This window comes from Toxotes jaculatrix, chromosome 17 (genome assembly GCF_017976425.1).
Source record: "Toxotes jaculatrix isolate fToxJac2 chromosome 17, fToxJac2.pri, whole genome shotgun sequence".
NCBI lineage: Eukaryota > Metazoa > Chordata > Actinopteri > Toxotidae > Toxotes > Toxotes jaculatrix.
In genome coordinates this window covers 22,303,382-22,325,791 of record NC_054410.1, presented here as the reverse complement: position 1 = coordinate 22,325,791, position 22,410 = coordinate 22,303,382, and the positions used below count along the sequence as shown (strand labels likewise).

Genomic DNA, 22,410 nt, shown 5'->3' with positions numbered 1-22,410 from the left:
GTGACCACACAAATTCTCAAAATAACAGACCCTAATGGAATAAGTGCAAAAAAAAAAAAAAAAAAAAAAAAAAAAAATTATTAAGAATACCATTTCAAGACAGATTTCAGACAGAAGTGCCACCAGGTTTTTTGTTCCAGTGGTATCTGTTAGCCAGGTCTGCCGTTAGCGTTTTTTTTTTTTTTTTTTTGTCCTTTTCTGGACAAGAAAAAAAAAAAAAAAAAAACGCTTTAAAACTGACTGGCACTAGTGCACAGGCTGAGGAGTTTAGCGTTTTTTTGTTTTTATTTTTTTCTTCCTACATACTTTGATTTACACCTTTGATTGAACTATGTACAATCTAATACTACACAATAAGCGTAAGCCTCATCTCGCTGTCATAGAGGTTAACTAAAAAAAAAACAAGAACTGAGGAATAGACACTGCGACCTGACCTTTTTTTTTTTTTTTTAAAACACTTAACTAAACGTTAATAAAGCACTCGTGATTACACAAAGCAGAGAGGGAAAGTAAAGATTGTGTTTGCGCAAAAAAAAAAAAAGAAATAAGAAAAAAAAAAAAAGGTAAAAGATCCGATGTGAAATCCGTTGTGAGAGCAGTCTGCTTCTTTTGTTGCATCTCCACACAGTGTTCCTGGCTGCCTCGGTTGTGCCATCGCGGGCTGAAGATACAGGGGCTAGCATCGCGCTGTGTTGGGAAGCCGAAGTTGCTTTTTTGTTTTGTTTTGTTTTTTTTTTTTGTTTGTTTGTTTTTCTCCGTTCGCATCGATAGCTTAGGTGCTAATGCTGAAGAGCTCGGGAAAGGAGGAGCTCAGTTATTTTGGACCTGAGGTTGATTGGCTTTGAGGCTGCGCAGAGCTCGTCGCGCCGCCGCCGACTTGGCGATCCGGTAGCTGCGGCCGACTCCTTTGAACTTGCCCTTCCCGACCACCTCCACCGTCACCCGGACCTTCCCGTCGTACGTTCTCTCTGCGGGGCTGAAAGCAGAGGAGAGGTAACAGGCTTGTATTAGAGGTGGACCTTTATTTCCAATTGCCCTCTGATGCTACCATCAAATACTGTTTTGTGTGTGTGTGTGTGTGTGTGTGTGTGTGTGTGTGTGCTGATCTCTTACCTGAACTTGGCAGTTTCTGGTTCCATCTCGAGCAGCTCCCTCACAGGAGAGCGTGGCACGTTGGCAGAGAATTTCTCTGTAAGTGTTGATGGGGAATGGAGGGTCATCATAAACATGCAACTCTACCAACACATCAACACAACTGGGAAAAACGAATCCTGAACGTCTGCTGTCACCCGAAGTAGCCATCATGAACATGAATGAATGAATGAATAAAACAAGATAAATAAATAAATGTCCTCCTCACCTATAAGTGGCCTCATCATTGGATAATACACTTGCCACACTGTCTCCAACGACATACTGCTGTCCATGTAAATTGCTCCGGCTAGCGACTCAAAGATGTCCCCCATGGCCTTGGGGACCTCGATGTCCTCCTCCTTCTCCTCGTCTTCTTCAGAGCGTCGCAGCTGGTAGGAGAAACACAACATACCAGATTTAGTCATTTCTAACACAAACACTGTGCGTGTTAAAAAAAAAAAAAGGAGTTATCAATGTAACATATGGTAACACGAATTCTCAATCAGCACCAGATTTTGATTTGGGTGTGAACATGGCTGAAGCATTAGCACGTCCAGTGTTAGACTGTCAGGGTGGGTGGGTTCAAGATAAAAACAAGATTTTAAGTTGCTCTTAAAACATTTACACAAGGATTTTTTTTTTAAATCCAAAAAAAAGTTCTCAGCTCACACTATCCACTGACAGACTTATGGCCTGTTTAAGTAGTGAGTACTAAATGTAACAGGTTAAAACATGCTGCTTCATAACGTAACTGTATTTGATGAGCAGTGAGCGGTCCCATATTACTGCAGCGCATTTCTTTCTTTCTTTCAGCTGCTTTTCAGTGTGTCTGTGTATGTGCCTGCTGTCCCTAAGGCATTAAAAGTACCTCTCGAGTGGAATGAGAGGAGATCTGCAGCCAAGAAAACCATTTCCAGGAAAAGCAAATCCAACTGCATTTTGAGACAGATTCATAAAAGACTGCCTGCCTTGTTATTCATGCATTTGAATCCTGACTATTGTTTATTGGGGGGGGGGGGGGGGGGGGGAGGAAAAACAGCAAAGATCGGGTTTCTTTCTTCCCACGGGGCTCTGTCGTTCCGTCCGGATGTCGGCTGTGTTTCTCGGGAGAAACCGAGCTCACCTCGGAGTCCATGCCTTGCATCTCGTTCTTCTCCAGCTGAAACTGCACGAAGTCGTCGATGACGTGAAAAAGCTCGGGTGAGATGGCCTTGAAGTACTTGTGGTAGTCGTACTTGACGGCCAGAGAGGCAAAGATGGTGTTGTTGACCAGTGCTGAGCGCAGGTCGGTCAGCACACCGGGAGAGTGCTGCCGCGGGTCTTCGTAAAGGTGCTTCGTTATGAGGTAGTCTAAAATTGCATCACCGAGGAACTCCAGCCGCTGGTAACAATCTGGAGAGAGGGCAAAAGAAACCTGTGTAAAACTCTGCTGTTAATAATAACTGAAAGTCTGAGCGGTGCATTCAATAATAATAATAATAATAATAAACAATAAAAGAAGTGTTGCGCTGCTGCGAGGTGAAGTCTAACCTGTGATGGTGTTGTAATGGTAGGAAGCGTGGGTGAAGGCTTGCAGGAGGTAAGCCTTGTTCTGAAAGGTGTAGTTGATCTTTTTTTCAAAGTTCTTGAAGCCAGAAATGAGGTGGTTGAGCGTTCGCTCTGCGTCCGGATGGTCCAGCATGCAGCGGGGTGGAATCTTTAGCCATCCGTAGCACAGGTCGGTGGCTACGGTCTGTTGGCTCCGCACCACTTCGCCTGTTAGAGTCCCTCTCTCCAATGGTAACACCTGGGGTTCAAAGAAGGAAAACAAACTCTCAAAACTGCAGAGAATGTCTGACGACTATGCTTATTCACACACCGTTCTCATGTCTGTCAGTAAAGTACAGAGCGGGAGTCAGGACAATCAATAACCATAAGAGTTGATAAATCAAAGTCCAGCTCTGACGCCCTATCTCCTCCAGCTAAAAAAAAAAAATAACAAAATATGTTCTTATCTTTTTGTATGTGGACGAATTTTAATTTCCTAAATAATTCCCAATAATTCGCAGCTGGCTTTTAATGTGAAGCAGCAGCAGCAGGAAATGATTCAGTTTGGAGAGAATTCCATCATGTTCATAGTCATTAAAGCTTGCATTCATTTCCTTTCATTGCTCAGCTATTTATAAGTAGTGTTTTATTCAGATCTGATGAATCATTGCTGATTCATGCTGCTGTGACGCAGAACAGCGTAGGAGGTCCTGACTCACCTTGAGGCCCAACGAGCAGAGGAACATCTGGGCGGCTCTTTCTCCGCAGCTGGTCAGGTAGCAGCCCAGCAGAGCCTCCACACAGTCGGCGATGCTCTTGTCGGCGATGCACTGCTCTGTGTGCAGGTCGTAGGAGATCGACTGCTTGCCGAGCTCGACCCCGCAGTTCTCCTCCGACGGGTTCCAAAAACCCACCACAAAGTCGTCCTCCTCCCCGGCCTTGCTGGGGTCCAGGTAGCACATGGCGTCCCACGAGCTGTAGTCGAACTCCTCGGCCGAGGGCCCGCTGGGCGCCGGCTCTGAGGAGGAGTAGTGGGACGCAGTGGGATGCAGTGGCTTCTTGGGGGCCTTCCATTCATACGGAGACTCCATGGTGGCGGATGGACCCGAGGCCGGGGTGGGAGAGGGAGGGAAGACGCTCAGAGAGATCTTCTTTGCAAATGCACCGGATCCCAACAGCATATTATCGATGAACTTGATGTGCTCCTTGTAGTACTCCAAATCGTCCTCCATGTTGACCTCGTCCTTTGGCTCATCCTTCAACATCACCTCATCGTCCTCGTCCACCTCCTCTCCCTCCTCATCGTCCTCGTCATAGTCGTTCCCAGATCGCCCGTTGGCCAGAAGCTCCTCTTTGGCCTGGATGACGGACACAAACAGGAAGAAAGAGCAAGAGCTCAGGGAAAAACAAAATCAGGTCTCCACTTAAGTGCACCTGTCTGCTGCAGGACCGTAAATTCTGTAAAGTGAAAACATCTTTTGGAATGTTGGTCAGACATTTGAAGACATGAACACTTCTCCCTTTTCACATTTTTAAGACGAAAAGATGAATTGATTCATGAAAAACTGAGACCAGTTAAACATTATTGATAATCATTGTTAGTCAAATAGGTAAATGTGAAAGCTTGGAACTTGGGAAAACAAAAATGTGAACTTGTATGTTTAAATTAGCACACGCCCGTGCTCCCAAAAGTCAGAGGAGAAACAAGACTAGGTCAAAGCCTAGTTTCTGGCCAGGCTGTGTATGGTCAACCTGTGAAATTGATGTTGCAGCTGAAAACTGCTGTGGAACAGCAGTAACCAGCTACAGTGCTTTCAATGGAAAGCAACTAAAATGTGCACAAAAAGTCACTAAGTGTCACTAGACAAACATAATATGCTAATTAGCAAGCGTGCTTGTGCAGCCCAGCACAGCACAGCAGTTTTGCCCTTTTTGGGATCCCACTGATGGGTTTCTATGGGCAACCTACTGTGGTCTTGCCCACAGAAAGCAATTTTGATTTGAATTTTGCCCTGCGCAACTCCACTGAAGTATCAGTTTACCTAACCCGGTTTTACACCTCAGCAAGTCTCGCCTGTAGGCTTAATGTAAACCAAGTATCAGACCCAGGCTGTAGTTCCTCCAGTCCACTTTAATGAAGTATTACAGGAGACTAATTGTATCCCGTCATCAACAGCTGGAGAGACCAAAGAGCAGTTTGCAATTCCAATTATTATTGAATAAACCATATGTAAGGTGATTCCATGGCAAATGTTTTAACTGCTAAGTACTTTGTTTGCTAAGTACTATTGCCCTATTCCACAAAGACAGATTAGCCTAGCTAGTTAACTTAATCTAACTTGATCTGAACTTCTGTTCCCAGGCTAGATTATTTTTTCGGAAGAAGCAGATTAGACAAATTTTACATGTGAGGATACAACCCTGAGTCATCATGTGGGGAGAGGATGATGACTCAAAAGATTCTTGTGTCCTAAGAAGTTTCCTGATGTGGAAATGCCCTAAAAGTAGGAAAACATCAGCGTATCTTTGCACTTGTTGTGTTTTTACAATTCAATTGTTGTTTTCTCTCTAACTTTGATGCTGTGACAAAAAGCAGCCGGCCCACATCGTCTAAAGTGGAAGCTTTGATTAAAATACAAGAGACCGAGAGGGGAGAAGGACCAGAAAATAAATGGCAGAGGTGCACTGGTGCCCCTGAGGGGACTGATTTATAATGTACTCATTGTGTTCTAATGTGGTTCTGTGTGTTCATTGTTCTGCTGAATAAAAAGCATTTTATTTAGTATTCAAGACACATGCTCAGTTCTAAACTAAATAATGTTGTTTACTACATGTACAAAGTAGGACCAAACTAATTTGTTTTTTTTTTTGTTAAGGACCTACAGAGCATGTCCATGGGCCCATAGCATATTCACTGGCATGTGCACAGCCTTCCCTAGTATGTCCACGTGGGGGCCACTGCAGGCAGTCTGGTCCCCAATGGGACGGCCCACACCGAGGCCCACAGTGTGGACATATTGAGGGGGATACTAGGGGCCCGCAAATTCTCTGGTTGAGTTTCTTCTAAAAGCTTTGTGTTGGTAGATTAGTACTGTGATTAAGGAGTAAATGAACGCACGCCACCAAAACCTCACATTCCTTACAGTGACTGCGGTGAAACCAGCCTCCCCTAAATTTGGATCTGAATTGGCCTGACCGCAGTCGTTAGGTTATGTGAGGTTTTGGTGGGGTGCGTTCATTTGATCCTTAATCAGAGCACTAATCCACCAAAAACAAAGCTTCTGGAAGAAACTCACCCTAGATTGGATGTTTTATAGTGGATCTAACTCTGCAGACACGGAGGACAGTGTGTTGTTTAATGTATTGTTTTATGCTGATGCACTTTGAGCTGCATCATCTCAGTATTTATTTTTTTTAACTTTCACTTATAACATGAGTTCTATTGTATGTAAGAGTACGGTCTGGGATTAAGGGCTACGGGACTTAAAACCAAAACATTAACATGATGTGTTGCCAGACAAGGTGAAAGCCTGCCCCCTAGTGGTCTGACAACATCATAACACACACACATCATCCATGCAAAAATGAACGGATGAGTGAATGAACAAAAGCTATACTGTGCTTTGAGGCCTTTCACTAACAACAAACATTCTCTAAATCTTAGGTCTAACCGCAGAGACAGTGAACGAAGTCTACTCACCTCTCCTGAATCCAGTTTGTCAGTGCTGCTTTTGTCCTGGTTGACCACGTAGCCTGGAGGCAGCCAATTAACAGGGGGGTCGAAGATGGACACCACCATCCTGCTGGGGAGCCCCTTCTTCTTCCCCAGGCGGTACAGGTTACAGTTGCTCACCTGGATGACAGACAGAACAAAGAGAGCAAGTCAATACCTTTATACCTTTAGCGTCTGCTAACGTGCTGCTCACACTGCACCTCCTGTGCTGACAGTGTTAGAGGAGTTAGCTTTAATACTTTAAAACTTCAATACTTTAATATTAATACTAGCTGGACTTATTTTGTGAACAAAGCTATACATATATTGTAGTTTGACCAATCAGAGGGCGTATTCTATCCTCTGTAAACTCAACAATGGCTGAAGCTCTTGGTAAATAAAGAGCTGTTAATGCTAACATTGGCTATGCAGCAACAACATTTACATAAGCACAGCAAAAAAACTTAACACTGTCTATTATGATCACAATTATCATTTCCCCCAGGATTCCTCATGCTCCTCTGAATAAGTCATGGACTGTCTCACCTTCTTGCTGCGCATATAACTGAGTCGCCCCTCATGAGCATCAGGGTAGGTGCAGAACAGGTACGTGGTGATAGCGTGCTTAAGGAAAGAGTCGCCGAGCATCTCCAGCCGCTCCAGGTTGAAGCCGTCGCTTGCGTTTGACAGGGTCAAGGCCTGCAGGATGAGGCCCGGGTTGGGCCCCAGGCTTTTGGGGGAGTCTTCTCTCTGGGCTCTGTGCTGGGGGCCGGCTGCAAGGTCAGGAGAAGGTGCTGTGGGAGCGTTGGGACCCGTGGCTGCCCGGCTGCAGACTGAGGTAGCTTTATTTGTGTGGTCTGAGGTCCTCCCTGGTGTACATTCGTCACTAGGCTGCGGAGGACTGGAGCTGGGCTTCTTCAAGCTGTGAGAGGGCTGCACAGGAACTGAGGTAGTGGTTTGTATTGATTCAGGGCTCTGCAGCCCAGGCGAGCTGGGCTGGGAGCATTGGCAATTGTCACGTTGGTGAAGGTGCTCGTCTCGGTGGCCGCTGTCGTCACAGTCGGCGACAAGGGCAGTGCCATTAGTTAGGTTCCTCGTGCAGGTGGCGTTTCCAGACTCAGGGCCCACGAGGGGCGCCTGATCGGGCAGGGAAGAGTGGTGACTACTTGGTTGCGTCAGGGAACTGGGGTCAGGGGTTACAGTCTGTTGGTGCTTACAGTGACCCTCACCGTCCTCACCGCAGGACTCAGGACAGGAGATGAATGTTCTGCTGTCAATGGATCTCTTCCAGCCAAAGTCCAGGTTTGGATACCTGCACCATATAAACATCTATACATTAGAACGCTGAGAAACTGTTTTGGACAAGTATGCACACAAATGTTTAAAGACTGCAGAGACCACAAAAATCCTCAAGATGGTGCCACTGCCCTGGGTTTGTAAATCCTTATGAGTGGTTTATGAACCTTCTACTGAACATACAAACACAGCAGGTAATCACTGAAGATGTTTTCAGAGTTGAAATGTGATAAGTATAAGGCTGCAGGGCCAGTGTTGCATTTTTTTTTAAAGGAAAAGCTGTTATTCAGCAATTAAAATAACTGAAATTAACTCAGTCTTCAACAATTAACGCATGCATTGTGCAGTGTGTGTGTAGCAGTAGGGACCTGAAGTCAGGGGGGAGGGTCTGGACTCCCACTCCGGCTTCGCTGGCCGTCTGGGCTCTGAGTTCCTCTGCGGTCAGGAGGCAGTGGAGGCGGTAGAGGATGCTGGGCAGGCACACTGCTTTCCTCCACAGGGAGGCGGGGATGGGGTGGATGGCACACAGCTCTGGAACCAGGATCTGACAAACACAACACTCCGGTTAGACCAGCACTGTTACAGCGCAGAAATGAAAAGGTGGAGTAGCTGGAACTCACTTCTGCTGTGACGTTCACACCGACACAATATACAAATTTATACCAACACGGGTGCTTATAGATGAGAACAACACCTGTAACCATGATGACTGAACATGTCAAAGATGGCCACAGACAGGGGGCGCTGCTCGCCAACAGGCAAGGCAGGCAAATGCTTTGGGCCCTAGGCCAGGGGCGGGCCCCCCCCCCCCCGAGGACTGACCAACTTTGATTCAATAAGGCCGTCACAAGTTTGCAATGACAGTGGTAGGCCATCGCAGACTCCCTAAAGGGGGCCCCTACCCCCACCTCTCGCTCTTGCAGCAAGTACCATGCGTCTTACGTAAACAAACAAGTGAGAGCGGCATTGAGGAAAGTGATGAGAAGTTATCCCTCTGACAGCAGAAAAAAGAAAGATGCAAAAAGAGGAATGAACACTGGTTGGAGGGCCCCCTGAGACTCTAGAATCGGCTATGGCCACAGATGTATCCTCTGGATGCTTAGAAGAAAATTATGAAAATGAATGAGAAAAATGCAGATGATGCATTTGAACACTGATGAAAACTAAAATATATTTGTTTTTTTACTGACTGAAACGAACAACAATCGGATGACAAAAATGTGACTAAACAAATAAACAGTTTCATCCAAGGACTTAAAATCTGGCACTGAAATTAACACAGATTACTTGACACTGTCTATCCAGGCATCTAGATCAACACACACACACACACACACACACACACACACACACACACACCTGTTTGTTCTGCAGACTCTCCCATTTGGCCTTCCTCTTCTCTGCACTGCTGAGTGGCAGGGCTTTGCCCTTCTGGTTCAGGTGCCGAGGGGTCAACAGGTTCAATCTGAAAACCAGAACAGTCCCGAATTTATCCCCGTCCAAAACAAAAAAACTTGTGTACAAATCTGAGAGACATTCATACAATGTTACTGTTATTACACTGTGACTTCATGATAGAGTGCTTCACCACTCTAAGACATAAGTAATAACCTGATAACTGACAGTTTGCTCAGATATTTGGGTGTGTTATGTTAGCAGCGGCTAACGCAGCCTAGAGCCTCTGGCCTTAAGCAGAGACGAGGAGATGAGCCTGGTAAACTCACTATCAGACTTCACAGCTCCCACTGGAGCCTTTTTTCACATATGCACTAGTACTCCTCAAGGACCTGTAAACAGAAACTTCTTCTCTTGCTTCCCTATCAGCTGAACCATCACATCCCAGTGATTAAAAAGCAGGGCATGACGCATGCGCTGCTGACCTGGAGGAGGTGTGGTCTACATCCAGGAGTGGCTGGTTCAGGTTGGACAGGTCCAGGTTGTACTTGGTTTTGTAGTACTCAGCGAACGTCTCGTATTCTGGTGAAGGAAACTTGCTGAGCGGTGTCAGGTCTGTGTACACGTCGGCGACGTAGAAGCGATGAGGCTGGTCGAAGTTACGATACCTGGGAAAAAAAAACAACAGTGAAAGTTACTATACAGTTTGAGCCAGTTCTTATGGTATCTTCTCTGAGAAAGAGCCACTTTTTTGTAACTCTGGTGCGGCGGTACCTTGGAATGATGACGGCATCCTGGTAGTCCTCCAGCTTAAAGGTGAAGGGGTTCTGCTTGGTGTACTGTGTGGTAGGAATGCCAGTGCGGGCCTCAGATTTCTCAATGTCCTCCATGAACTTAAAGTCCATATCAAGTGTGTTGGAGTCCCCAACTGATGAAAGCGATTAGTCCGAATAGAGAGGGGGGAATGGGAAGAAAGTAATCAGTAACAAACAGACAAGTTGAAGCATCTCCATACATACGGGAAAGCTCGGGTGTAGTTCCACTCACCAACATTCAGAGGTAGAACACAGTAAGCCGAGTCAGCCAACGTGGGCTTGAACTCCAGTGCAGGTTTCTCCAGGCGGAGGATGTGGGAAAAGATGTACTGGTGCAGGCGGGTGATGAGGTCGAGCTGGGCGGCGCTGAGCGTGAAGCCCGATTTCTGCAGCTCGATGGAGATTGTCACCTCACCCGAGCGAGTGTACACCGGGAAATGGGGGATCTGGACAGAAGGGGAAAGGGGATGATAATAAATCAAAGAACCGTATTTGCAGAAGTCCAAAAAAAAAACCAAAAAAATGGTAGCCGAGTCTGAGAGAACAGAGTTAACGGGACCACGTACTCGAGGTATGGGTTTGGCAGTCAGGATGCCGAAGCACCTGGTGGTGTCCTCCGGTGGGTAGAGCTTCCTTCTGCGGAAGTTGAGTTCATCGGGGAGAGGGGTGGTGAGGACCATCCCGATCACATATAGATAGTAAGTCTGCTCCGGTACAGCGTAACTGTCCCGCAGACACTCTGGTATCTGGAAGAAGACAGAAGACGGGGGGGGGGAGACATCGGCTGTTGAGCACTTTTTTCCACAACAGTCAATGAAGAGAAAAGACAACTTCCAGGTAAATTAGAGCTGGTTTTCTACAGAGAAAAATCCCTATTTATGCTCCCACCGGAGATAATACATTAGTAGCTACTTAACATTCCTGCTTGATAATTGTCAAAATCAAAATTATATTTATTGATTTAAAATAATGTTATGATGCTCATTAGATTAACTGGGAAATTCTGAATGCTACCAAAACTACCTTCAGCTGACACTGGCACACAGCTAGAGCTATCAAGCTGAAGTTGTACAAAAGCTCAAGGACTGTAAATTAGCTTTATCTGACTAAATTCTATTACAATTAAAGCCAGCACAGTGAAACAAGATAACTCTAACTGCAATATATGCGACATTAGCGGAGCGACATTCTTACGGCTTTAGGGTAACACTGCCTCCTCTTGGTAGAACCGGGCCGGCCTGGGACGCTGGTCTCCTCCTCGTCGTGAAGGTCCAGCTCCTCCTCATATTTGACTGTCTCCTTCCCCACCGGCATCAGATGGTCGTCCAGCTCACCTGGGAAAAAAAGGGGGGGGGGGGGGGGGGGGACACACAAGCTCAAACAGATGGAGGGAAAAGCTCTTATAGAGAGTGTATCTGTAAAATCACTCTTGTGGTTTTACCTATTTTGTGGAGTTTCTCGCAGCATACTAGTGCAACTGCTTTCTCTGCCAGTCTGGCACAGTTCATTGTGGGACCCTGTAGAAGACACATCCACAAAATGAATGAACCTGAGGTGACATCAAGGCCCATATTAACTAAATATGAGGAGCGATTGGACAAAATACGCCAGTGTTGAAATGATGAAGATTATTTGCATTAGCTGCGTCTGAGAGACCCAAGGAATATTCATCTGCTTCAGGGTGTGAGTACTACCAAAATACTTCAAATGTAGATGTTGCTCCTCACCTTAACAGGAACTCGCAGAGGGGAGTTGATGGGTAAGTAGAGTGTGGACTGTAAGCGTCCATTCTGCGTCTCCACAGTTTTACATTTGGGTGCTAAGTGGGTGAACGGGTCACTGGGCAGCCGAGCACAATATCTGAGCACCAGAATTAAAAAAAACAAAAGAAAAGAAAAGAAACAGACATTACAAAAAAGCTGAAAGCTGATTAATGTTTGCTTGTGTTGAACTGAGGATTTATAGATTTCACCACACCTGTTAATGTGTCCAATGGCTGTGTTGATGGTGACCCGGGGACCTCCGTCCTCAGACCGAAGCACGTAAGGTGGAAGGATGTTGTCATCGTCCAGCACCTGCTCCACCTCAAACTCACTCACCTCCACTGACTTAGAGCACTTGTTCCTCAAGATCTGCTCAGTGGAAACACGATTATAATTCATTACCTCGTTCTGCTTCACCTTCAAATACCATTTCAACTAAAACAACATTGATTAGACAGGTTCAAAAACTAACTTACATTTTTCAAATATTAAACCAATCAGTACAAACGAAAAAGGTCACCTTCTCAATGGCCTTGTAGGTAGTGAGATCCTCTTCAAAGGCTTTGGTCCTCTCACTATCGGCCAGCATGATGTAGTTGGAGACTGGCGCCCGAGCTCTGCCTTTGGACTGGACGTAGGACCGGTACTCCGTGGGCAGGTCGAACCGCACCACCAGGTTGCACTTTGGAATATCCACGCCCTCCTCCACGATGCTGGTGGCGATGAGCAGGTTGGTTTCGTGAGCCCGGAATTTGCGGAGAACCTGCGCGAGAAAAGAGTCGGGTGTCTTTAGTTCACAGTGGCTGATGGATGGACGCGCTGCTGGTTTGAACCCGCTGGTGCACCCTCCATCTGCTCTGCCATTGGTCAGAACTCTTTTGTCACTGACTTTTTGGTCACAGCTTCTTTATGTACAGAAGGTCTTTTTTTTTTGCTGTTAAGTTAGAATTCAAATTACAGCTAATGCTAATTTGAACGTTGCACTAAGTTTCTCAGTAAATTAAACACTGGGTTGGACTTTGATTTTAGGACACGCAATGTCTGAACCAAATGTGCACAACAAAATATGTTTGTGGGGAAACATGGATACTGATGAGAATGTCGTTTCCACACGGTCTGCGTACCTCTTCTTGTTTCCTGAACTCCACTTCCATCTGCTTGTTCCTTGGCTGGTTTTTGCCGATGCTGTGGCCGGTGATGAAGTTGCTGCTGATGTAAGCCAGCTCCGGGTCCTGTTTCCCCGCCTCTTTGATAAGACTGAAGAGGAAACACAGTGTGTGTGTGTGTGTGTGTGTGTGTGTGTGTGTATGTGTCAATGATAAGACAATGGGGAAATAATACAGTTTCTCTCAGCTGCAGCGGAACAACCCTGGAAACAGAGTCATGATTCCCAAAACATTATGTAAAAACAAGAGCGGTTTACTACACATTACAAGGCCAGCGCCATCAATGTACCGATGTCACTAAAACTGAATTAAAGTAAAAGTCCAGGAAATTCATTGGCCTCATCTGTCAGCAATGAAGACATAACCCTACCGATTGAGGACGACAGCTGTGTAGCGCCTCTCCACAAAGATGATCCCACACAGAATGTTGGTGAACGGCGAGGGAAAGTTCGCTTCAGGCCTCTCTTTGGCCTCCACCTCCTCGTCCTCATCCTCGTCCTCGGAGTCGCTCCAGGAGACGTAGTTGTCCTGGTTGCGGTTGTTGTACCACTCCACGCTCTCGAACTGCTGCCGCTCGAAGGGCTTGTACTCGTGCAGGATCTCAAGCAGCCGGAGGACCTTGGGGGTGACAAACTTGAGGTCCAGCGAGGCTGGGGAGAAGTGCTCCTCGCAGAGAGCGTGCACTTTGCGCAGGATGGTGTCGGTGAAGAGCAGGAACTTGCGGTTGAGTTCTTCCTGCTCGTGTTTGATGTACTTCTGGAGCTCGCGCACCATGATGCCCGCGGCCTTATCTGCACACCAGGGCCCCAGCACCTGCAGCACAGCCCGGCAGTCACTCAGGACCTGGACAAGACAGGGACAGTGTGAACAGCGGTTTGACCATTTGTCTCGTTCCCCTCGTGTGCTTCCTCAGAGGTGGACTGGACTGAATGCATAATTTGGCTTTGTCCACGACGTCTGAGTCTGATATCTTTATGCACTAACGGTGCGGTATGTCCCTCTGACCTGTTTGGAGATGAACGTGGGATCACGGTCCTCTCTGGCAACAGAAATGTTGCAGTCATTCAGGAAGTGGAGAGCTTCATCCAGCTCCGCCTGCAGACGGGAGGAGAGGCCGCTCTTGTCCACGAAGGGCCCGCAGTCCAACACCACTTCTCTTGGCTGAGAGGCATATCTGAAACAGGTGGACATAACAAACAGAGGTTAGCCTGTACCTGCAGTGTTAGTCGCTGTTACTGGCTTGGAGGTCTCACTCAAATAGGAACTAATGAATGTCACAGTCAGATCTGAGTGTTGTTGCTGACCATGTTCAGAGTCTCAAAGTTTCAAACATCTTGTGGAATTAGTGCCACAGAGAACTGAGGCTGTTTTGAGAATAAACAGAGGAACTACCCAGTATTCCTATGGGGTTCATAATAAAATGTTTGGTGAGTGTACACTGGTTTATAGTACCTGTCCAGGACCACGAGGTCGGTGGCCGTTTCAGCATTGCTCTTCAGGACTCTCTCCAGTTTCTGGATCTTCTGCTCCAGTTCTGACGGGTCGCATTTTCCATTCAGAATGGAGGCGGTGAGACCCAGGATGCGAGGACTGCATGAACAGCCTTCAAACAGCTGCAGAGGGACAGAGAAGGAGGAGGAGTTGGATCATTCACAGTTCCTCCTTGCGTGACCGCCCGTCCTGCAAAAACCCGGGCGAACTATTCTTCGAGACCACGATTCGAAGACTCACCTTCATTATCTCACAGTAGGGGTGGTCTGTGATGGCCAGGTGACAATCATCAAAAACCACCAAGTTGATTTTAGACAACGGTAAGATTTTATTCCTCAGGACGTGCAGGAATATGTGGCAGGTCATGACCAGCACCTGCATGAGATACAGTGAATGAATGGCAGGAGGGGAAAAGAGCATTTCTTACAACAGTTACTGGCAACTGTGCGACTTTGTCCAGCTATGAGGACACACAAATTTAAGAGAGGCTGTCCACTAAGAGTCAGCTATCTGAACCATCAGTCCTGATATAAACCTCATGTTTTCAGTCGACGAGTCTTGGACTTGGACTTGACGTGGAAATAACTAAAATGGAAAATGTGTATGAATACAAAGGCCACCTGTGCTGGAGAATCCCCGTTGCCTGTTCTTAAACCAGAGGAAATTCTGTAAGGCACACACCTGATTCTCGATTATCTCTTGACTCCACTGCTGGTCGGTCCATGCTGAGGTTTCCCCCAAATCTGTGTACTCTCCCACCTGGAGGTCAGAGTGAGTCCTGACTGCAGCTGCTTGCTGAACCACAGACGAAGCTGGACAACGTAAACCAGAGGTACAGCCAACGACATGGAAAACATTCCAAGTTTAATAACTTCACAGGATATAAACTCATAAATGCATTTGAATTTAAATGGACAATGAGTCATCTGAATGCCATTTTCAATTTTTTTTTTTTTTTAATCTGACAGATCTGAAAACAAACTTTAAAGAATAAAGCTCATGCAAAACTCCTGCGGTACATCAAAAACAACATCGGGGCACTGCCCGCTGCCGGTACCTGTGTTCACCAGAAAAACAGTCCTCTTCGCATTTCCTTGGTAAGGTCCACGGATTTGGTGGGAGAGCTCTTTTGTTAGAAGTACTGCAATAAAGGTCTTCCCTGAGCCAGTATTCAAGCAGACGATAGTATTATGTTCAAGAGCTGCTTCGAGAAGTTCTACCTGTGGAGGAAGATTCAGGTTTACAGAAAAGTCAAATTACTGACATGGTTTGCTTATATATATATATATATACACATTTACATACAGCACGAAAACACATCCATGTGGATGGAAGCCTTGCCTGATATTTCCTAGGTGTGTAGATGTTATCGTGGATAGCCTCCTGCTGCCATGGCAGACCAAAGAAAGGCCCCATGGGTGAAGTAGCAGGGGTGACAAGCTGTAAGCCTGCCATGCTTCAAAGGAGGTGGAGGTAAGGGGGGGGCAGGGCTCCTCCAGTCGTCCGCTTTATCTCATTTCATTATCCTCTTCCTTTCAGAAGTTCACTGGCAAGGGAGATGAGCGCATCGCGTTAATGTGCCGACAGACAACAAATGTCAAGCAGAAAGTTAAAGACCCACATCAGTTTTCGAGAATAGCTTGTTTAGAATGTGACAGCAGCTTGTTTGGAGCTTAGCACCAGCTTATTTTAGAGTCAGACGAGAGTTGATAGCCTCTTTAGAGCTCAACAACAGCTCATTTGGAACTTGGAGCAGTTTTAATGCTTGAAACGTATCATTCGGTCACTCAAAAGAACCTGAGAACAGCTTGTTTAGACCTCGAGAGCAAACGTGGAGAGGGGATGATGATTTGGGAGAACAGGCTGTAATAGCACAAACAGAACTGAATCCTAAGGAAATATACTTACAGGTAGTAACTGAGACGTTCTGGATAAGCAGACACTTAATCTGGGCTTCATGATAAAATATCTCTTTACCAGCTCCTAGTTAGAACAGACCTGAAACCAAAAACCAAAAACACTGAGCACTGCTACAATCACACATTTCAGATATGCCACAGACATACAGAAGTCTGAAGTGACTCTGGCTCTAGCAAACAAGATACATTTCTGATACGTGATTCTGAATTACCCATAAAAAAAAAATAAGAATTTACAGTCACAAAGTAAAGTCTCTGACCTCTGAATAAATGGGAGGTGGCAGGAACTGTGACTGGATCCTCCAGCCCTGTAAAACAAAAAACAGGGAGAGAGAGAAAAGTGAGAACGGTAAGGTATATTTGCTGGGTGCCAGGTGCTTATGAAAATTACACGGAGGAAAGGGATGAAGCATCCATCTTTAGATTAAAGTCGTTCTAACCGAGAACATCTGCGTCCTACACATTCTCACCTACTGGAAACGAGCCGTTTGGTTTAAGATGAAGGGCGGTGCCTGGGTAGAGCAACGCAGGAGGCATCACACAGACATGACACAGACACTTTGTGTTAGGAGCTGGAGGGGTTAAGTCTGTTTAATGTCCAGTCCAGCTAAATCAGATATTAGCACTCACACATACAGCTCCTCTAGGTGACATGATAAACCAAAACTACCTCTCGACCACAGCTCAGTCAGCTTGGTTCAGCAAGCACTTGATTAAATCGGATTATTTGTTGGTCTGTGTCAAAAAAAAAAAAAAAAAAAAGCTCAACAAAAACCGTTAAACCTTATTAAGACACAGTTTAACACAGTTATGTTGAAAGTAGCCTGCGGTGTGATGAAGTCCAACAAACATTTCATATGTTTATCAATACGATTTGTACATTTCATTAGTTCATGTAACACGTGAAGCTACGTGTCGTGAAGCTAGAGGTCTTTTAAGACTTACAACCAGAGCTGCAACTAACAGTTCGTTTCATTATCAATCTGCTGATTATTTTTCTGATTGACTGTAATATGCCACTGCAAAAATTCTGTTTACGGTGATATATGATAAAGAAAAAAAGAAAATCATCTTATTTGAGAAACTAAGTTTCTTTTTTTTTAAACAACTTAAAACTACTTTTGATTTTGAAGTGAAATGAAGTGAGCAACTTTTTATTCTTGATGTAACACATCATAAATAATACAACCAATGAAAATGGCATGGACAAAAATGTAAGAGCTCCTAACTTTATATTTTGTAGTTCAAACTTAAAGAGCCAATCAAGCTCTTTTAGTAGCAGCCCCGTAACATAACTGAGCCTTTTCCATTCTCTCTGAGAGCTTCATTTTTTTTCATCTGTGAACACAGAGCTGATGTGACTCATCATCATCATCATCACATACATTTTAGCAAACTGCAAACAGGCTTTTTTAATGTCTCTCTTTCCTGGGTATTCTCCCATGGAGCTCACTCTTATTCAGAAACTGTCCTTCTGTTCAATGTGAGCTCACTTTTTCTCTTGTGGCCACGTCCAGGGAGGTTGGCTACAGTCCCGTGGACCTTAAACGTCCTGATAATATTAGCAGCTGTGGTCACAGGAACATCAAGCTGCTTGGATATGGTCTTCCAAAAAATATATTTTCAAGGAGGTATTGACCAAAATAAGTTTCAACAACAATGTGGAAACTGTGGTTTGAAATTCAACTTGTATGTACACTTCTGGAGTACCTACTGTAGAGAAAACATATTTGCAGTTGCACCTCGTTAGTTGTTGTCTACAGGTGCAACACGCACCAGTGGCACACAGAATAAGTGAAAACCACCTGCACCTTTCATTTTCCACGTAAGCCCATACAACAGGCAGCACAGACAGGTGTCATCACAGCTTTGATGTGCAGCACTACAAAGATATAACTCTGTCCACATCCCGGCTACTGTACTGTGATTAATTCTTCCTCAGAATCCTATTATGCTTAAATGGAGTTTACGTTGAAGCATTTTCCTGGAGGTTGAAAGGCTACGCCAAATTATAAAATACGTAATTATAGTCATACTTCAACCCTTTTCTGCAATTTTCTTGTGAGCAGCTGAGTTCAATGCAACATATGCCTACCAGGACAGACCCTCTCAAAGTTCTTCCCCATATCAAAACAATATTGTGTGTCGCCCTTCTCTATGACACCTGGCTTTTTACCCTGCCTCTGAAATCATTAAGTATTTAAGGTATTTTGATTTCCATCATTGGAAATAGACAGGTTGGACAACATGCTTCACTTCTTTTCCTGCGTAGCCTGGCCCTCATACTGGAAGATAACAGCTCACTGCAGACATCTGTCGCTGACCTGATGAACACTTGTACTTGTTTGCATCTAAGCAAGCAGAGCCATAGCAACATGTTATCCCTTTTTGGCAAGTTTTCAATCTGTGCTGGACAAAGTTGAGCATTAACAGTGGCTATAAGTCTACAGGGACAATGTTAAAGTGTTATTTCTATTTTTAAGAAACTGTATATGTCAATGCAACATAAAGAGTTTGACAAGAGGGGTCCAGCTGTGGCCTTGCGGACTCCACAAGCTACGTTTCCTACAAACCACCACATATTCTGAACTTCCTTCATGTTTGTGACGCTGCATTTGACACACAATTACCAAAGTAGCAGCGTACACCAGTGGAAAGCAGTATGTGCCAGTGGAAAGTAAGTAACATAACAATCAGACAGCAGCGACATAGCACTAGTCAAAGCTGCACATCATTAGAACTGGGAATTAGACATTAAAACAAGCACAGCACACCACCTGTATCCAATGGTAACAGGTAGTATCTTCCAATGAAACATGTGACACATGTTTATAAATCACACAGTAGCATATCATGGTCATCAGTGGCACAAGTCAACAAGAACTGTATATGCCAGTGAGAAGTAGCAGCTTAGTAGCAGTAATTTACAAGTGCCATAAGGCAGAATAGAACAGCAGTGACATATCACGAATCAACAAACCACTCAGGACCTACAGATGCCACTAAAACAACAGTAGCAAACCGTTAGCCACTCTGATGACAACATCTGTTCTTTATACACACACAGTACTTTGTTTCTAACACATTCTATCAAGATCAACAGGTTTGTGTAAGAACTGATTATTTGGCCTATATCTTAAGAAGCTAAGACCACAACACACACACACACACATTGCATATTCAATTATTTAGACCTTGAAACTATGCATGCTGTCCCTGTTGATGTCTGCAGTTTTAGGTTGTGTAAAAACAGCTGTAGTAACATTAAATGCTAAGAACACAGAGCACCAGAGAAACTGAAAAGGTCTTTTTCAAACATGACATGGAGAGGTGCTGGTCTTCAGTAACTGTGAAGCCAACCTGTGAGCTCATATTCAGATGCCAACACATCTACCATTGTCTGACAGTTCTGGACATGGGTTGCTGGAGCAGGACAGGATAGTGATCTCTGACAGCTGTGTCAAGTAAAGCACACATGCAGAACACAATGTTCAGAACTTCAGGCAGAATAATACACTTCAACTGCATCACAGCGAGTAACTGTAATAAACTGTATGACCTCTGGCCATGATGTTAGTTAGCTACAATTCTTTGTGCCCCACGGCATTAAAAATTAGCATAAACTGTCTTTCTTTTTTACACTACATTAGCAACTTCCTCTCTCAAAATGTAAGCATGCCTTTAGCTCGACACTTGACCATTCAGTTGAAGTTACTAGCAAAGACCATGCTGACTAACATTAGCTAGCTAGTTAGCAACCAAGCAGCTCAATTTGTCCCAAGCATTTATAGATAACAAGTTAGCTGACTTAATGAATACGACCCTTTAATCATATTAATTAAATATACGGAGATGCCTTCTTTAAATCATCTTTACACTGAAGCCTTTCAAGGTCCTTGGCCTGACAATTCGTGGGAAAGTGGGATTCTTGACGTTAGCTAACATTAACAAACAAGTAAATGACAAATTTGCTTGTTTGCGTTACGTTAGCTTAGCAGATGCTATGTTGCAAAGGATGACTTGAAACAAATGAAGTGAGCAGCGTCTCTGATAGCCTCTTAGCCTCTCACATAGCGTTACCGACAGGGCAAAGACTCGCTAAAACTGCAATGGAAACCCTCCTGCAGTGTTCAACAGGGTACATTAACCTAGCATGGCTAGCGAGCGTTAAATCAGAAGGGATCGCGCCTGTCCGGAACCAGATATTGACCTGGTTATCTTAATGTGCCAGCGGCATGTACGTCTGAGTGGGCTCGGCTGGACCCAGGTGTGTGATTTATAAAGCTAAACTGAAACATGGCTTCACCTAAAATGTTCAGCGTGTAATGCAACACAACGTCTGGGCAGCAACTGCAGCCACCATGCACCATCACCATGTCAGCCAGCCAGAGAGCTAACTAGCTAATAGCTAGCAAGGCCAAAAAAAAGAGTATTCCAGAAAGACGAATCGTACAATTCGGCATATAATCTCACCCGATGTGTGTTTTTCGATTGATCGTCTTGGCTAAAAAGGCTTGAAATCATTCGTTGGATATCCTCGCTGCCATTCACCCTTGCTTGTCCCGATGTGGTGGCTATTCGTCCACGGTGGGACCACTTCCTTTCACCTGGGCCTCTGCTACGCCAAAATATTAACGTAAACTACGTATCTACTGGTCCCACTGCGGTGCGCCACTGTAGTTTAGTGAACGAGAATCCCTGTCCCCCGCGTAATGCGCTGGAAGTCTGAGGTCTCTGTCACTGGCCACATTTGGGGAGAAGACTGCGAAAAGACAGTTGACAAAGTTGCGCACTTAAATGTGCGCAAATGTTGGAAGCTGTAATTGCTGAACGTGACAGTGCGCAAATTTGTCATTTTCATTTCTTCTGACATCAGTTACGAAACATTATGGTGTAGTAGCGCCTCAAAGATGATAATAACAAGTATACTTTAAAATATATCAATAGCATAAATGGAATAAAAAGATGAATTAACACAATAATAATAATAATAACAACAACAACAACAATAATAATAATAATAATAATTATGCAATTATCCAATCAGCCAATCATGTTGAATTTAACTCAGACTGGTGTAAAACATAAAGACAGAAATATCTCATAAATATCTTGTTGATGAGACAGGCCGGGGAAAATGGGCAGACTGGTTGGAGCTGACAGAAAGGCTGCGCTAACTCATACCACTCTTTACAAGAATGCGTATGTCAAACCTTGAGGTGACAGCATGAATCCATGGAGGCAACCTGCCTTATGCCAACAGTCCAGGCTGCTGGTGGTGGCGTGATGGTGTGGGGAATGCTTTCTTGGCTCATTTTGGGCCTTAATACCAATCAATCATGGTGTGAATACCGCACCCTATCTACTTCCTACTTCCAGTGTGATAATGCACCTTATCACTAAAAAAATATGATCTGAAACTGGTTTCATGAATATGACAGTGAGTTCAGTGAAACTCCAGTGGAGACCAGGGAAGTCTACTTTTTCATATCTGAGATAGAAAAATGTTGGAGGAGGGAGAAATCCAAGTGTCTTGCACTGATGTTGTCCCTGTTCTTCATTTTCTGCCTCGGCTCTCCAGTTCCAGCCAGACCTTGTCCTCACATCTGTTCAGGTACCATTCAGTTGCTGCGTGATAATGTAAATAATGGTATCTACTATGTCATTCTGTTTTGTAAATACCGGCATTCACTCCTGCATACGCAACTATTAACAGGAGCACAATGCAGTGCTTCTACTGTAGCTCCAAAGTAAAGTAATAATAATACATTTTTCATCTGTGATCAAATTTTCCAGTAACAATAGCAATTATTCAACAAATATCTCACAAATAATATATTCCCTAATCCAACATTCTCAGGATGTACAACAAATGGCTGCCTTTGGGTGCAATTTACTTTTTCTCCCAAGCCTGTTCAGCACCTCTTGAACCTGCTGACTGTGTCACACAATGCCCTCTAGATGGCAGCATTGCCGCACAAAGGCACAGCATTTCCTTACTCACTCACATTTCTACATACTGAGTTCACTTTTGTAGAACTCCTCACGGAGTTCCCTTTACTGCCATGCAGCTCACAACACAACACTTAATCTGACATCCAAAATGCACTAATACAACCAAAACACTTCATCCATATTTCAGGATCAACCCCTGTAGCAGAACACTGACAACATCAAAGAACTTTGCCCCCC

The 22,410-nt window shown here is 44.8% G+C and overlaps 1 protein-coding gene across 1 annotated transcript; it reads right to left on the bottom strand.

Annotated features, from left to right (window-relative positions):
* Nucleotides 1-264: 264 nt before the first annotated feature.
* dicer1 (dicer 1, ribonuclease type III) lies at nt 265-20,816 on the bottom strand. The gene is made up of 30 exons (XM_041060279.1): nt 20,692-20,816; nt 16,479-16,526; nt 16,208-16,297; nt 15,641-15,845; nt 15,357-15,519; nt 14,981-15,111; nt 14,540-14,674; nt 14,261-14,421; nt 13,814-13,982; nt 13,179-13,651; nt 12,767-12,899; nt 12,163-12,405; nt 11,857-12,011; nt 11,607-11,739; nt 11,321-11,396; nt 11,074-11,213; nt 10,446-10,625; nt 10,112-10,325; nt 9,839-9,992; nt 9,550-9,732; nt 9,029-9,134; nt 8,038-8,213; nt 6,920-7,685; nt 6,362-6,514; nt 3,381-4,019; nt 2,665-2,920; nt 2,258-2,526; nt 1,361-1,523; nt 1,114-1,189; nt 265-976 (listed from the first exon to the last, which is right to left on the bottom strand). The coding sequence occupies exons 4-30, from the start codon at nt 15,752-15,754 to the stop codon at nt 811-813; spliced, it is 5,727 nt and encodes a 1,908-aa protein (XP_040916213.1). The 5' UTR covers nt 15,755-15,845; nt 16,208-16,297; nt 16,479-16,526; nt 20,692-20,816; the 3' UTR covers nt 265-810.
* Nucleotides 20,817-22,410: the final 1,594 nt, after the last annotated feature.